General features: G+C 40.4%; 1 protein-coding gene across 1 annotated transcript in view; it reads right to left on the bottom strand.

The window, feature by feature from the left end:
- Positions 1–2,608: 2,608 nt before the first annotated feature.
- LOC138089047 (ATP-binding cassette sub-family C member 4-like) overlaps positions 2,609–17,552 on the bottom strand; it is a 169,270-nt gene continuing 154,326 nt past the window's right edge. The window contains exons 28-30 of the mRNA XM_068984370.1: positions 9,960–10,132; positions 9,416–9,521; positions 2,609–2,743 (exon numbers count right to left, since the gene is read on the bottom strand). Coding sequence (XP_068840471.1) covers positions 2,609–2,743; positions 9,416–9,521; positions 9,960–10,132 — 414 coding nt within the window. The remainder of the gene's footprint in view (positions 2,744–9,415; positions 9,522–9,959; positions 10,133–17,552) is intronic.

Raw genomic sequence — 17,552 nt, 5'->3', positions numbered from 1 at the left:
ATCTAAGAGGTACTTTCTCTACTATTTCTTGGATCATCCATAAAGGGTCAAGCAGACAGTGATCAGTTCATCTGAGCTATGAGTTCAAGAAACTGTGATGTGGAAGCACCTTCTCCCAGATGTTTGGTTTTCTTTTCAGATGAATGAATTCTGTTCTATTAGAGTGAAAACCTTCTGACTTAGGCTAATGCTCCCTATGTTACAGCACTGATCACTACATTGATATCTGAGGCTTGCACATTCAAAAAACTGATAATCTGACAGCTTATCCTCCTACAAGGATGCAGAGTATGCAGAAGTAATGTCAAGATGGCATGAGAGTTAAGAAATGTATTTCTTTCTGTAGAGGTGACCTGAGCCAATGACAGGACTGAAATCCAAGAGTGAGGTTCTGCCTCTCTGTGAACTTCAGTGATTGGCCCTACCTTGGCTACCAGGTGACAGGAGCAGTGTTCTCAGGCTTGACACAGAACACAGTACCTAGGACACCACCCAGCCTCCCTCAGTAATTCCCCCTTTGTGCTTCCTGGACCAGCTCAGTGACCTTCGGTGAACTCTGAATGCATTCTCCTCATCCATGACATGGGATAAAAATGGACCATCAGGAGATTAAGTGAAATCATACATTTGAGAATTGTATAAAATAAATGGTGAAGAATTACACAAATGTAACTTACCATTAATATTGTTAGAGTAGGTACAGATTACTAGACCAGGAATCACAAGATTTCTAATTCTATGACCTATGTCTGCTTCAGTATATATGTTACACCTGATTTAAAATATTTACTGAAAGAACAAATTTCTAATTCTCTGTCTGCTGTACTAACTTAACACCAGTTATATACATAGGGCCACCTTTCTTCTAAAGCACCTTAGTTTCCTCACCGGTACAAAGGGAGGGTTGAATCCTATTATCTTATTATCTGGACCAATCTAAAATTCTGTGTTCGATTTCTCATTACTCAGTGTCATGATAATATAATTTTAAAAAAAATCCATTGTATATTTTTTTTATTTTTTAAATAAATTTATTTATTTTAATTGGAGGTTATGAAGACTTAGACATACAGGTGGGAACACCTCTTTTTGATGCAAAATGTCTCAGGTCAAAAGAGCAAAAGGTTTTGGGAGATTCATAGCTCTCGAAGTCTCAGGAGGGATGATCTGACTTGGAGACACTCTAGTGGATAAAAGCACTCTGTGAATTTTAGGCTTAAAAAAAAAAAATACAGAGTTCCTTGTTTAGCTTCTCAACATTTGCACACAATGTAAGTACTTATGAAAAGTTCAGAACAGAGAATTCCTTGTCCCTAAACCTAAGCATGAACTCTAGCTCTGTCAGCTCTTCAGCCAGCTCTGGGACCCAGGAAGTCTCCTACCTGATGAGCAGCAGAAGGTCCTGCTCTGCATTTCCTCATTTCTAGAGAGGACTGAGAGGAGACAGTGAGGAACTCAGGCCATATTTTAGATAAATCTTTCATATACAAGTACTTAAGATACTTGAAGGCATGTTTCCTTTAGGACATTTTAAATATAACACAAATAACAAATAATCTTATTCTATACAAATGAAAATCTGGGAAAGGCAGAAAAGTATGAAGAAGTGAACATACATCCATAATTCAACACCCAGAGATAAATTTTCGGTGGGGAAGCCACATCCCACCCTGAGCCATACATGTTAAGGGGCAAGAACACCAGACCTTCCCTGCCTCCCTCTATCTTCCCATCAACCCCAATCCCACTCCCACCTTGTCCCAGAGAGACTTATAGATGGCTGCATGACAGTGGTTAAGTCTCCTAAACCAGACCTTGGTTACCACTACACCTCTGTTAGGAAGATACCACATAGCCTGAATGTTACTCACTGAGCCCCTTGCTCACACCACATACCATGCTTAGTGCTTCACACACCTTATCTCTGTGAAAGTGCTCTGTAAACCTTAAGGCACCATTCAGACTACAGTGTTAAGGTATTGTGAGTTCTTGATTTGTCCCGATGAAAACTTCATCTTCTAGAATATAGAGGAAGCATGGGGGGCAAATGGACCTAATTCTAAACAACAAAGAATTGGGGAGAAAGTGATAATTTCAGGTAAGAGTTTTCTTTACAGATTAGGAAACAGAAGAGACCTACTTTTCTCTGGAAGATCTTTCTAGAATCAAAATCTTTCAAGATTTTTTTCCCTTTAACTCTGAAATTTCCTGAATATTCCTTGACAGAACTTGTATCACAAATGTGCTGAGCACCAATCAGAATGAATGTAAAGGGTCTTCAAAATGAGAAAGTTCTATGTTCCATGACAATCTGAACCCTGAGTCCGAACATGTGGGAAGTCAAATCCAAAATCTCTGTCTCAGGCACCAGTGCACGCACACAGAAGGGTGCACACATCCCAACCCCAGCCCCCAGCACTGCTACAGAGTCTCAGCAGACCTGCCTTCCACCTGCCCTGTGTTCTTAAGACCTAGTTATGAAGCTTCCTCTCTGGAGGCTTCCACTGAAAAGAACACAGTGTGATTCTTCCCAGAACCTTGGTGGAGAGCCTGTGAAGAGTGAACCCTGGAGGCAAATTTTAATTACAGCTTCCCGCAGCAAGCTCACCTATTTGGCCCTTTTAGCAAGGACAGCAGCCTCTTCCTCGCCCAGTTCTTGCACCATCTTATAAAATAGGCTGTTTCTATCTTGCAGCAAACTATTTGGCCGATTATATTCTTTCCATTTCACCGAATCAAAAACCTGTTAACAGCAGAAAGAAACGCATTAGCACACACTGTCTCCCAGTGACACATAACACAGACAATATTTCAAAAGGGGCAGGACAGGGAGACTTTGAATGGTAGGACTGGTGGTATTCGCATGGTTCGATTCCCCTGTTTTACTGGGAGACAAGGGCCCAGCCCAGCCTTTCATCATTATATGGTTATAGCAAAGGAAGAAAACGAAAGTCCTTTCATTTTCAGAAAAAGAAAGTTTTAATCATGACTATGATTACTGTAACTGAACAGTCTGTAGCATTTTACATTCTGCCCAGGGCCTTTGGGGTTGTTATCAGGTCAGGAGGCAACAGTTAGAACTGGACATGGAACTAAAGACTGGTTCCAAATAGGAAAAAGAGTATGTCAAGGCTGTATATTGTCACCCTGCTTATATAACTTCTATGCAGAGTACATCATGAGAAACGCTGGGCTAGAAGAAGCACAAGCTGGAATCAAGATTGCCAGGAGAAATATCAATAACCTCAGATATGCAGATGACACCACCCTTATGGCAGAAAGTGAACAGGAACTCAAAAGCCTCTTGATGAAAGTGAAAGAGGAGAGTGAAAAAGTTGGCTTAAAGCTCAACAGTCAGAAAACAAAGATCATGGCATCTGGTCCCCTTACTTCATGGGAAATAGATGGGGAAACAGTGGAAACAGTGTCAGACTTTATTTTGGGGGCTCCAAAATCACTGCAGATGGTGACTGCAGCCATGAAATTAAAAGATGCTTACTCCTTGGAAGAAAAGTTATGACCAACCTAGATAGCATATTCAAAAGCAGAGACATTACTTTGCCAACAAAGGTCCGTCTAGTCAAGGCTATGGTTTTTCCTGTGGTCATGTATGGATGTGAGAGTTGGATTGTGAAGACAGCTGAGTGCCAAAGAATTGATGCTTTTGAACTGTGGTGCTGGAGAAGACTCTTGGGAGTCCTTTGGACTGCAAGGAGATCCAACCAGTCCATTCTGAAGGATATCAACCCTGGGATTTCTTTGGAAGGAATGGTGCTAAAGCTGAAACTCCAGTACTTTGGCCACCTCATGCGAAAAGTTGACTCACTGGAAAAGACCCTGATGCTGGGAGGGATTAGGGGCAGGAGGAGAAGGGGATGACCGAGGATGAGATGGCTGGATGGCATCACTAACTCGATGGACGTGAGTCTGAGTGAACTCCGGGAGTTCATGATGGACATGGGGGCCTGGCGTGCTGCGATTCATGGGGTCACAAAGAGTCGGAAATGACTGAGCGACTGAACTGAACTGAGTGCTTTGAGCTCTCAGACTCTGAGCTTTGAGGGCTGTTTATAAGATACACAGCATTGGGAAATGTCTTGATTCAAGAAAATCAAACATTCAAGAAAATTAAACATGTGTCACTTCCACAGCCCCTCCTCGAGGCTGGCGGCCCACCCTCTGGAGCATTAGACTTTACAGCAGATTGACTTCTCTTTATGTCCTTAAAGCTTTCAGAACAGACAATCACTTGCTTTCCAGAAAGAAAATAGGTACAGGCATCCCTCAGAGCTATTGCGGTTTTAGGTTCAGAATACCAGGATATAATGAACATCACGGTAAAGTGAGTCACATGAATTTTCTGGTTTCCCAAGGTACATGGAAGTTATGTTTACATTATACCATACCCAAGTGTGTGTGCAAGCATTTTGTCTGGGGAAAAACAAAACAAAACAAAACAAAACAAAAAAAACCAATGTACAAACCTTAACATAAAAATCAGTTATTGCTAAAAAATATTAACTATCATCAGAGACTTCAGTAAGTGATAGTAGTAATATCAAAGATCATTGATGTTACAGATCACCAGAGTAACTGCAATGATAGTGAAAGTGTTTGATATATTGTGGGAATTACGAAAAGGTGACACAGAGACACAAAATGAGCAAATGCTGCCGCCGGAAAAATGGTACCCATAGACTTGCTTAATCCAGGTTTATGACAAGCTCTCAATTTGTAAAAAATGCAGTCTGGGAAGCACAATAAAACAAAGTATGTCTATATTTCTAAAGCAAGTAATAAAAATAAGATTGCCTCAAAAATTAAAGGTTTGAGAAAGAACATTACTGGTGATGTTTTTGCCGAATTGAAAGACAACTGGTAATCAGAAGCTCTAGAAAAACATCCAAGCTTTACACCTGGGGTGAATGGAGCATAGAGGACAATCCCCAACTCTGTAACCGGAGGATACCTGTCTCTTGGTGCACTGAGGTCTAATCCTGCCGTCCCTACCAGAGGACAATCCCCAACTCTGTAACCAGGGGATACCTGTCTCTTGGTGCACTGAGGTCTAATCCTGCCGTTCCTACCAGAGGAGTCAGCAACCACAACCAGTTCAGAACAAGATATAAACAAGTGGCCGAGTTTATATCTCCTGGTGGGACCTCCCTGTGACATCACTGATGACCTCAACCAGGGAGCCCTAAACTGAAGGTCTCTCAACACAGGAGTGGGAAGAGCAGCTCCACAGTGAAGGTTAAGATCCCTTCCTGGAAACAAGGTCATTCATCACAAAGGTGACAGGCTCCAAAGAGAACCCTTGCATTTCCCTTCTCCCTCCATCTTCCCCACTCACCCAGATACTCAGTCTCTGTACCCAGAAACCAACATCAACTTCTTTCTCTGCCCTCAGAGCCCATCATGCAGTCCACTTGGCTTCACTTCCTTATCTACCCCAAGGCCCACCATCTCACCATTTCCACTACAGGCACCTTAGACTAAGCCAAAAGTCTAGATAAGGCACATTGTAAGATATTGAATACTGAATTTGGAGAACTGAAAGACCATCAGTGTGATTTTAGCTGTAAAGGAAGGAGGGAGAGCAGAGTGAGACAAAACTAGAAAGTTGGAGAGGGACTGGCTGGACATTGCTTCATAAAAGTATTTTAGAGATTTGTTCATAGACAGTGAACAAGAGAAAAATTTGAGATTATAGAAATATCAGGAGATATTGGTAAGTAAAAGGCACTTTCTCTTTGGAAGAAAAACTATGACAAACCTAGACAGTGTATTAAAAAGCAGAGACATTGCTTTGCTGAAAAAGATCTGTCTATGATTTTTCCATAAGTCATGTATGGATATGAGAGTCATGTATGGATATGAGAGGACCATAAAGAAGGCTGAGCACTGAAGAATTGATGCTTTTGAACTGTGGTGCTGCAGAAGACTCTTGAGAGTCCCCAGACTGCAAGAAGACCAAGCAAGTCAATCCTAAAGGAAATCAACCCTGAATATTCAGTGAATGGACTGATGCTGAAGCTGAAGTCTCAATACTTTGGCCACCTGATGTGAGGAGCTGACTCACTGGAAAATACCCTGATGCTGGGAAAGATTGAAAGCAGGAGGAAAACGGGACAACAGAGGATGATCTGGTTGGATGGCATCACTGATTAAATGGACATGAGTTTGAGCAAGCTCTAGGAAATAGTGAAGGACATGGAAGCCAGAGTGACTAAACAACAAATTGATAAGTAAAGCATTAAACAAATGAACATATTTTTATAATAGCAACAGAGATGCTGTATTCAGAGGATATGCTGATGATAATACTTTAGGACTGACCAGGTGGCAGTTCAGCTCAGTTCAGTCACTCAGTCATATCTGACTCTTAGCGACCCCATGGACTGCAGCATGCCAGGCCTCCCTGACCATCACCAGCTGCCAGAGCTCACTCAAACTCATGTCCATAGAGTCAGTGATGCCATCCAATCATCTTATCCTCTGTCAACCCCTTCTCCTCCTGCCTTCAATCTTTCCCAGCATCAGGGTCTTTTCCAATGGGTCAGTTCTTCGCATCAGGAGGCCGCAGTATTGGAGTATCAGGTTCAGCATCAGTTCTTCCAATGAATATTCAGGACTGATTTCCTTTAGGATTGACTGGTTAGATCTCCTTGTAGACCAAGGGACTCTCAAGAGTCTTCTCCAACACTACCATTCAAAAGCATCAATTCTTTGACACTCAACTGTCTTTATGGTCCAACTTTCATATCCATACATGACTACTGGAAAAAAAAAAAAAAAAACATAGCTTTTAACTAGACAGAGCTTAGTCGGCAGAGTAATGTCTCTGCTTTTTAATATGCAGTCTAGGCTTGTCATGGTTTTTCTTTCAAGGAGCAAGTGTCTTTTAATTTCATGGCTGCAGTCACTATCTGCAGTGATTTGGGAGTCCAAGTAAATAAAGTCTGTCACTGTTTCCATTGTATCCCCATCTCTTTGCTATGAAGTGATGGGACCGGATGCTATGATCTTAGTTTTTTGAATGCTGAGTTTTAAGTCAGCTTTTTCACTCTCCTCTTTCAAGTTCATCAAGAAGTTCTTCAGTTCCTCTTCACTTTCTGCCATAATGGTGATGTCATCTGCATATCTGACGTTATTTAAATAGCTGATAAATGAAGAGAAGCTAAAGATAAAAGCAAAGATATACTCATTTGAACGCAGAGTCCCAAAGAAAAGCAAGGAGAGATAATAAAGCCTTCCTTAGTGATCAATGCCAAGAAATAAAGGAAAACAATAAAATGGGAAAGACTAGAGACCAGGTGACATGTCCAAATTCTGTCCTTTCTCAGTTTCCCTAACCAACCACACATTCCAAGGTGACAGTATTTCTAAGAATTAGATAATAAAAATAATCGGCTACCATTAATGCCATTAATGCTATGATACCAAAAAACAAAAATAAATCTTCAGGGTACATTTAGGAGCAAAGAATTTAATTGAATAGACCCTTAACTGAGCTGGAGATCAAGCCATCTTTCTGCTGCTATGTCTAAAGCCTGACAAAGAACTTGAAATAGGTAAATTTCACAGCATCATTTATTTATAATGGAAGAATGGTTCCTTAGGGGAAAATCTTTGAAATGCAATGTTGAGAGGTAAGAACAAAGTGACAGGTAAAGTCTAGAAATAAAAGGTTACTTTTCCAATTAGCATCAAGACCACAAAATGAACGACTAAGGATGCCTGACACAAAACATTTTTAGAAATTAAGAGTCACTGTTGGGCAGTCTTGAATGTCACCCCATCTCTCATGAAAGTCTGCAGGTAGAGCACACTTCCTACTGTGATGTCTAGTGCAGGTGACCAGATGCACTGCTTGGAGCCTAAAGCATACCTTGGGTTGGGGATGCCACACTCCTGTCATCTGCCTCCCTAGAGCTCACTCTTGTGCACACTCAGCTTGGGATTACAAGCTACAAGCACTGCCTCAATGCTGACAGACTGGTATCTACTCAGTGTTCCCACTGATGACCCCACATGACAATGCATGTGAAGTAGGGCAGAAGATGGTTTTCCAGAAGCTGCCCAAGAAGTTAAAAGAGATGGTACTATTATCCTTAGACATAAGGAACTATGGTTATTACTGACCACTCATTAGTGATATTACCTCTTTTGTATGAACCATCAAAATACCTTAAAGTTTCTTCCATTCCTTGAGATTATTTGCTGCCAAAGTTTTTCTTTTGCGGAATGCTTCTCTTGTTTTATAAAGCCACATCCTAACATTTATTGAAACTGAGCAAGCAACAGAGGGAAAGGACAAGGAGAGAGATAAAAGGAAAAAGAGAAAATGAATAGATGGAGGAAGGAAATGGAGCTAAGGAAGGAAATATTAAATTACTAAGGAAGAAAGAGCCAACCAAACCTGGAAGGAGGATACTAGATAGATATTCACAGACCAAATCCTGGAGCCTACGTGTGTACAGAACAGAAATATTGTGTAAAAGACTCGCTGGTTGTTTATTTAGTCTCTCCTCCCTGATTTGCCTTTCTTTCCAAACTGTCATCTGTGATGCAAGTCGTCTGCAACAGTTCAGAGACTCTTTTGCCGGGTGGCCTTTGTTAGGTCCTGCCAGTAGGGGCCTCTAGAGGGAGACTGAAGGTGGGAAATACCGCTAATGTTCTACCTGATTCTGCTACTATCGTCACCTCAGCACTGGAACCTGACTCCAGCTCCCGGCTATTATCACCTGGAGAACTAGCCCCATCCTGCCCCCCTCACAAATATGACCAGCAACCTCTCCTCAGAGGTCTGAGTATCAATTCTTTAGGGCCTCTCTTCCGAGTTCTCAGGTCTAGAGATCTGTCCTAGGATATTGCAGCTGCTTTCTGAAATCATTGCCCCAGTGTTTCATTTTTCTAGCCCTCTAATCCCTATGTAATATATTTCTTATATTAAATGCTTTCAGTTAAAGTACTGTTTTTCACATTAGGCCATTTCTTCTCATGGACATCTGAGAAATTCTACAACTTTAGCCATCAACCTCCTGGCAGTCTAAATTAGAGTCTATTTTTTGATAATGGAATCCAAAAATGCTGAAACAACTATGACACAGTGAAAATGACTGTGTTCTAACCCGCTAAAATATGGAGCTATAATTTAGGTTTAGAATATTTTAATGGTTGGCCATCATAAAAAAATGACAATTCAAATAAACTTTTAATATGAAAATATAAGATTATTGGATATATTATTTAATAGTGCATTCTAAAAGTATAGTTAAGTACTTGAGTAATTTTCAGGAATGAGAGAAGAAACTAAGAGAAAAATTAATGGACGTTCCTATCAAATTTTACGTGGAAGGATACATTGAAAATTGAAAATAAATGAAAACAGCAAAAATGGTGAGGGTCTTACCATTATCCAATCAGAGTCAATAATCGTGCTCAACCTGTGTGAAATGGTCAGCACAGTGCACTGGGCAAATCTCTCACGAATTTTTTTTTGTATTAACTCATCAGTCCTAGAAAAAAAGCAGTTGATTTAGTTCAGTAAAGACAGGAAAAGCAGACCTAAGACTTAAAAATATCCTATGATATTTTTACAATGTTTTAAAAAATCAATACTTTAAGATATATTCCTGTTCCTAAAAAACTAAATATAAAAAGTCTACTTAGAAATTTACTATTTTTCATAAAATGATGGAAAGTTAGTCTTCCCTCCAAATTGCTTGAAGCTATCAGGAGCTGGATTTAGGGACTCAGGTTTCTTAGGGTGCTGCATAACATTAACACCATATAATATATCTTTTTTTTTTTCCTTTGTTTTCTGGAATTAATATTATCAACAGATATCCATGAGGTCAAGCGAGCACTTAGAAACATTTTGAAGATTCACTAAATGTTTTCCATTTACCACATTTACAAGTCAGTTCAAGATTTTCTGGGGCTCAGCTCCACACCTTGGATCCACATATGATGTGGCTTTGTCAAGAATCAATATCTGATTCTTCCTGAGAAGAGCCCTGGCAAGGCAGACCAGTTGTTTCTGACCGACACTCAAGTTCAAGCCAGATTCTGCTAATTCAGTATTCATTTTAGCAGGAAGACCTTCGATGGATTCTTTAAGTTGTACCTGTGGATACAGAAAGAATGACATTTTTCTAAGCAAACTGCTACTGAAGTAGACAAGCCTCTTAAACATTAGAGCTTTGACATCCTCAGGACTACATACGTATCTTACATGTACAGCCAGGTGACGGGGATAGCTCCTTCCAATGAGTGTTCACTGAGGCAGATGATGGAGTCAACTCAGGACAGAAAGATCTCAATGTCCCCCATTCCCACCACAGGACATCCACCAGAAACCCCACCTAGGGGTTAGTTAAGGAAGTCTCTCAAAAAGTGAAGCTATTTCTCCCAATGTGATTAAACAGAAATGTTAAAAAGATGTTTATGGTTGAGTCAAGTTTCCCAAACTACATTTTGCATAGGAGTTCATACACTAGAGAAAAATTTTCAAAAATTTTACAGAAAATCTGGTTCTCTGAAGATATAGTCTTATTGGCCCTTTACTATTTTCTAAAGTTTAATATATGCAAGTTTCAAACAATGGCAAACTGCCCCTTATACATTAGTAATCCTGGAGCCCATTCTGATGATGGTTCTTTCCCAAGTTTAATCCTATAAACAGTGGACCAATCAAGTGCATTTTCTTCAGTGTCATAAATGCATTGTAGTAAATGAGAACGCATGAAAAATAAAACACAACATCTTATTTCCCCCAGCATATGGATATAGGTTACTATTGTTCAGTCGCTGAGTCATGTCCAACACTTTGCAACTGCATGGACAGCAGCACACCAGGGTTCCTTGCCCTTCACTATTGCTTGGAGTTTGCTCAAACTCATGTCCATTAAGTCAGCGATGCTGTCCAACCATCTTGTCCTCTTTTGTACTCTTCTTCACCTGATTCCATCTTTTCCAGCATAAGGGTCTTTTCCAATGAGTCATCTCTTCACATCAGGTGGCCAAAGTACTGGAGCTTCAGCTGCATCATAAGTCCTTCCAAGGAAAATTCAGGGTTGATTTCCTTTAGGATTGACTGGTTTGATCTCCTTGTGGTCCAAGGGACTCACACAATCTTCTCCAGAACCACAGTTCAAAAGCATTAGTTCTTCAGTGCTCAGCCTTCTTTATGGTCCAACTCTCACACTGGTACACAACTACTGAGGAAAACTATAGGTTTGACTACATGGACTTTGTAGGCAAAGTGATGTCTCTGCTTTTTAGTATTCTGTCTAGGTTTGTCATAACTCCTCTTCCCAGGAGCAAGTATCTTTTAATTTCATGGCTGCAGTCACCATCTGCAGTGATTTTGGAAATGAAGTCTGTCATTGTTTCCACTAATTATCCATATATTGCAATGAAGTGATGAGACTGGATGCCACGATCTTAGTTTCTTGAATATTCAGCTTTAAGCCAGCTTTTTCACACTCCTTTTTCACTTTTATCAAGAAGCTCTTTAGTTCCTCTTCACTTTCTACCATTAGGATGGTGTCAGCTGCATATCTGATGTCACTGATATTTCTCTTAGCAATCTTGATGCCAGCTTCATCCAGCCCAGCATTTCACATGATGTACTCTGCATATAAGTCAAATAAGAAAGGTGACAATATATAGCCTTGATGTAGTCCTTTCCCAATTTCAAACCAGTCCAAATTGTTGCTTTGAAATCAGTTGTTGCCATATCCAGTTCTAACTGTTGCTTCTTGACCTGCATACAGGTTTCACAGTCCTATCTCTTTAAGAATTTTTCATAGTTTGTTGCGATCCACACAGTCAAAGGCTATAGTGTACTCAGTGAAGCAGATATTTTTCTGGAATTTTGTTGCTTTTTTGATGATCCAGTGGATGTTGGCAATTTGATCTCCAGTTCCTCTGGATTTTGTAAATCCAATTTGTACACTGGGAAGTTCTTGGTGCATGTCCTGTTGAAGTATAGCATGAAGGATTTTGAGCATTACCTTGCTAGCATGTGAAATGAGTGAAATTGTGTGGTAATTTCAACATTCTTTGGCATTGCCCTTCTTTGGGAATGGAATGAAGACTGACATTTTCCAGTCCTGTGGCCATGGCTAAGTCTTCCAAATTTGCTGGCATACTGGGTGCAGCACTTGAAGAGCATCATCATTTAGGATTTGAAATCAGTTCAGTTCAGTTGCTCAGTTGTGTCTGACTCTTTGCAGCCCCATGGACCACAGCACTCCAGGCCTCCCTGTCCATCACCAACTCCTGTAGTTTACTCAAATTCATGTCCATTGAGTCAGTGATGCCATCCAACCATCTCATCCTCTGTTGTCCCCTTCTCCTCCCGCCTTCAACCTTTCCCAGCATCAAGGTATTTTCAAATGAGTTAGCTCTTTGCATCAAGTGGCCAAAGTATCGGTGTTTCAGCTTCATCATCAGTCCTTCCAATGAATATTCAGTATAGATCTCCTTTAGGATGGACTGGTTGGATCTCATTGTGCTCCAAGGGACTCACAACAGTCTTCTCCAACACCTCTGTTTTGAAGCATCAATTCTTCAGTGCTTAGCCTTCTTTATAGTTCAGCTCTCACATCCATACATGACCACTGGAAAAACCATAGCCTTGACTAGACAGACCTTTGTTGGGCAAGTAATGTCTCTGCTTTTTAATATATTATCTAGGTTGCTCATAACTTTCCTTTGAAGGAGTAATCATCTTTTAATTTCTTGGCTGCAGTCACCATTTGCAATGATTTTGGAGCCCCAAAAAATAAAGTATGCCACTGTTTCCACTGTTTCCCCATCTATTTGCCATGAAGCGATGGTTCTGGTTGCCATCATCTTCGTGTTCTGAATATTGAGCTTTAAGCCAACTTTTTCATTTTCCTCATCACTTTCATCAAGAGGATTTTTAGTTTTTCTTCACTTCCTGCCATAAGTGTGTTGTCACCTGCATGCCTGAGGTTATTGCTATGTCTCCTGGCAATCTTTGATTCCAGCTTGTTTCAATCAATCCAGTGTTTCTCATGATGTACTCTGCATATAAGTTAAATAAGCAGGGTGACAATATGCACCCATGATGTACTCCTTTTCCTGTTTGGAACCAGTCCTTGTTCCATGTCCAGTTCTAACTGTTGCTTCCTGCCCTGCATACAGATTTCTCAAGAGACAGATCAAGGGGTCTGGTATTCTCATCTCTTTCAGAATTTTCGACAGTTCATTGTGATCCACACAGTTAAAGACTATGGCAGGGTCAATAAAGCAGAAATAGATGTTTTTCTGGAACTCTCTTGCTTTTTTAATGATACAGCAGATGTTGGAAATTTGGTCTCTGGTTCCTCTGCCTTTTCTAAAACCAGCTTGAATGTCTGGAAGTTCATGGTTCATGTATTGTTTAAGCCTGGCTTGGAGAATTTTGATCATTACTTTACGACTGTGTGAGATGAGTGTAATTGTGCATAGTTTGAGCATTCTTTGATGTTCTCTTTTTTTGAGACTGAAATGAAAACTGATCTTTTTCAGTCTGTGGCTACTGTTGATTTGCTGGGATATTGTAGAAGTTCTTGAGCACTTTCACAGCATCATCTTTTAGGATTTGAAATAGCTCAACTGGAATTCCATCACCTTCACTAGCTTTCTTTGTAGTGATGCTTCCTAAGGCCCACTTGACTTCACATTCCAGGATGTCTAGCTCTAGGTGAGTGATCACACCATCTTGATTATCTGGGTCATAAGATGTTTTTTTTTTGAAGTTTTTTTCTGTGTATTCTTGCCACCTCTTCTTAATATCTTCTGCTTCTGTTAGGTCCCTACCATTTCTGCCCTTTATTGAGCCCATCTTTGCATAAACTGTTCCTTTAGAATCTCTAATTTTTTTTGAAGAGATCTCTAATCTTTCCCATTCTGTTGCTTTCCTCTATTTCTTTGCATGATCACTGAGGAAGCATTTCTTATCTCTCCTTGCTATTCTTTTGAACTCTGCATTCAAATGGGTATATCCTTTTCTCTTTTGCTTTTCACTTCCCTTCTTTTCACAGCTATTTGTAAGGCCTGCCCAGACAGCCATTTGCTTTTTTGCATTTCTTTTTCTTGGTGATGGTCTTGATCCCCGAATCCTGTACAGTGTTCACGAACCTCTGTCAATAGTTCATCAAGCATTCTATCAGATCTAGTTCCTTTAAATCTATTTCTCACTTCCTCTATATAATCATAAGGGATTTGATTTAGGTCATATATGAATCAGTTCAGTTCAGTTCAGTTGCTCAGTCGTGTCCAACTCTTTGCGATCCCATGAATCACAGCACGCCAGGCCTCCCCCGTCCATCACCAACCCCCGGAGTTCACTCAGACTCACGCCCATTGAGTTAGTGATGCCATCCAGCCATCTCATCCTCTGTCGTCCCCTTCTCCTCCTGCCCCCAATCCCGTCCAGCTTCAGAGTCTTTTCCAATGAGTCAACTCTTCGCATGAGGTGGCCAAAGTACAGGAGTTTCAGCTTTAGCATCATTCCTTCCAAAGAAATCCCAGGGTTGATCTCCTTCAAAATGGACTGGTTGGATCTCCTTGCAGTCCAAGGGACTCTCAAGAGTCTTCTCCAACACCACAGTTCAAAAGCATCAATTCTTTGGCGCTCAGCCCATAGGCTAGTGGTTTTCCCTACTTTCTTCAATTTAAGTCTGAATTTGGCATTTTAAGTCTGAGTTCATGATCTGAGCCACAGTCAGCTCCCAGTCTTGTTTTTGCTGACTGTTTAGAGCTTCCCCATCTTTGGCTGCAAAGAATATAATCAATCTGATTTTGCTGTTGACCATCTGATGATGTCCATGTGTAGAGTCTTCTTTTGTATTGTTAGAAGAGGGTGTTTGCTTTGACCAGTGCATTCTGTGGCAGAACTGTATTAGCCTTTGCCCTGTTTCATTCTGTCCTCTAAAGCCAAGTTTACCTATTATTCCAAATGTTTCTTGACTTCCTACTTTTGCATTCCAGTCCTCTATAATGAAAAGGACATCATTTTTTTGGTTGTTAGTTCTAAAAGTTCTTATAGGTCTTCATAGAACCATTCAACTTCAGCTTCTTCAGCATGACTGGTCGGGGCATAGACTTGGATTACCATGATATTGAATAGCTTGCCTTGGAAATGAACAGAGATCATTCTGTCATTTTTGAGATTGCACCCAAGTACTGCATTTCAGACTCTTTCATGACTATTATGGCTACTCTATTTCTTCAAAGGGATTCCCGCCCACAGTAGTAGATGTAATGGTCATCTGCATTAAATTCACCCATTCCACTCCATTTTAGCTAGCCAATTCCTAAAATGTCGACGCTTACTCTTGCCATCTCCTGTTTGACCACTTCCAATTTGCCTTCATTCATGGGCCTAACATTTCAGGTTCCTATGCAATATTGCTCTTTACAGCATCGGACCTTGCTTCCATCATGCAACCAGTTACATCCACAACTGGTTGTTGCTTTTGCTTTGGCTCCATCTCTTCATTCTTTCTGGAGTTATTTCTCCACTGATCTCCAGTAGCTTATTGGGCACCAACCGACCAGGGGAGTTCATCTTCAGTGTCCTATATTTTTGCCTTTTCATATTGTTCATGGGGTTCTCAAGGCAAGAATAGTGAAGTGGTTTGACATTCCCTTCTCCAGTGGACCACATTTTGTCAGAACTCTCCACTATGATCCATCAGTCTTGAGTGGCCCTAAATGGCATGACTCATAGTTTCATTGTTAGACAAGGGTGTGGTCTATGTGAGTAGATTGGTTAGTTTTCTGTGATTGTGGTTTTCAGTTTTCAGTCTGTCTGCCCTCTCATGGAGAAGGATAAGAGGCTTATGGAAGCTTCCCGATGGGGAGACTGACTGAGGGGGAACCTGCCTCTTGTTCTGAAGGGCGGGACCATTCTCAGTAAATCCTTAATCTAATTTTCTGTTGATGGGTGGAGATATGTTCACCCACTTGAAATAGATCAGCTGAAATTGCATCACCTCCACTAGCTTTCTTCATCATGATGCTTCCTAAGGCCCACTTGACTTCACACTCCATGATCTCTGTCTTTAAGTGAGTGATCACACCATTGTGGCTATTTGGGTCATTAAGACCTTTTTTTTTTTTTTTTTTAAATAGTTCTTCCATGTAGTCTTGCCATCTCTTCTTAATATCTTTTGCTTCTGTTATATCCATACCATTTCTGTCCTTTATTGTGCCCATCCTTGCAGGTAATGTTCCCTTGGTATTGCTAATTTTTTGAAGAGATCTCTAGTCTTTCATTTTCTATTGTTTTCCTCTATTTCTTTGCATTGATCACTTAGGAAGGCTTTCTTATCCCTCTGTGCTATTCTTTGGAACTCTACATTGAGATGGGTATATCTTTCCTTTACTCCTTTGCCTTTTGCTTCTCTTCTTTCCTCGGCTATTTATAAGGCCTTCTCAGACAACCATTTTGCCTTGTTGCATTTCTTTTTCTTGGGGATGGTTTTGTTCACCACCTCCTGTAGACTGTTATAAACCTGTGTCCATAGATCTTCAGGCACTCTATCTATCAGAACTAGTCCCTTGAATCTACTTGTCACTTCCACTGTATAATTTGTAAGGGATTTGTTTTAGGTCATACCGGAATTGCTTGTGATTTTCCCTGCTTTCTTCTATTTAAACCTGAGTTTTGCACTAAGGAGTTCATGATCTGAGCCATAGTCAGCTCCTGGTCTTGTTTTTGCTGACTGTATAGAGCTTCTTCATCTTTGGCTGCAAAGAATATAATCAATATGATTTCGGTATTGACCATCTGGTAATGTCTATGTGTAGAACAGTCTATTGTGTCATTGGAAGAGCTTGTTTGCTATGACCAGCATGTTCTGTTGGAAAAAGTCTGTTAGTCTTTGCCCTGCATCATTTTGTACTACAAGGCCAAACTTGCCTGTTACTCCAGGTATCTTTTGACTTCCTAATTTTGCATTTCAATCCACTGTGATGAAGATGACATCTTTTTTGGTTTTAGTTCTAGAAGATCTTATAAGTCTTCATCAAACTGTTCAACTTCAGCTTTTTTGGCATTACTGATTGGGGCATAGACTTGGATTACTGTGATACTGAATGATTTCCCTTAGAAATGAGCTAAGATCATTCTATCATTTTTGAGATTGCACCCAAATACTGCATTCTGGATTCTTTTGTTGCCTATGTTTTTTGCAGTGAAAGAAAAATAAATTGGAGACTTGAAGCCAGGCAGCCTGGGGATAAGTCTTGCCTGGCTGTGCCAACTGGACAAATTCCTGAACCTACTCTATCTTAGCTTCCTAAATTCTAAGTAAGACTATAATATCGCAATTATAAATTGTGTACCTCCTAACATTGTTAAGAATATTAAATGAGTACATGTAGAATTTGTAACAGATCAATAGATATAGCCCATTATTAATAATGGTATCAGCTAACCCCACCTCAAGTTCTGCTTCGCTTTTCTCCTTTGCATGTATCAGCACTGAGATTTCATTACATATGCATTGGCTTGCTTTTCAACT

The sequence above is a fragment of the Capricornis sumatraensis genome, chromosome 12 (assembly GCF_032405125.1).
Source record: "Capricornis sumatraensis isolate serow.1 chromosome 12, serow.2, whole genome shotgun sequence".
Lineage (NCBI taxonomy): Eukaryota > Metazoa > Chordata > Mammalia > Artiodactyla > Bovidae > Capricornis > Capricornis sumatraensis.
The sequence above is the reverse complement of the archived record's forward strand: the minus strand, read 5'-3'. Positions and strand labels throughout refer to the sequence as shown.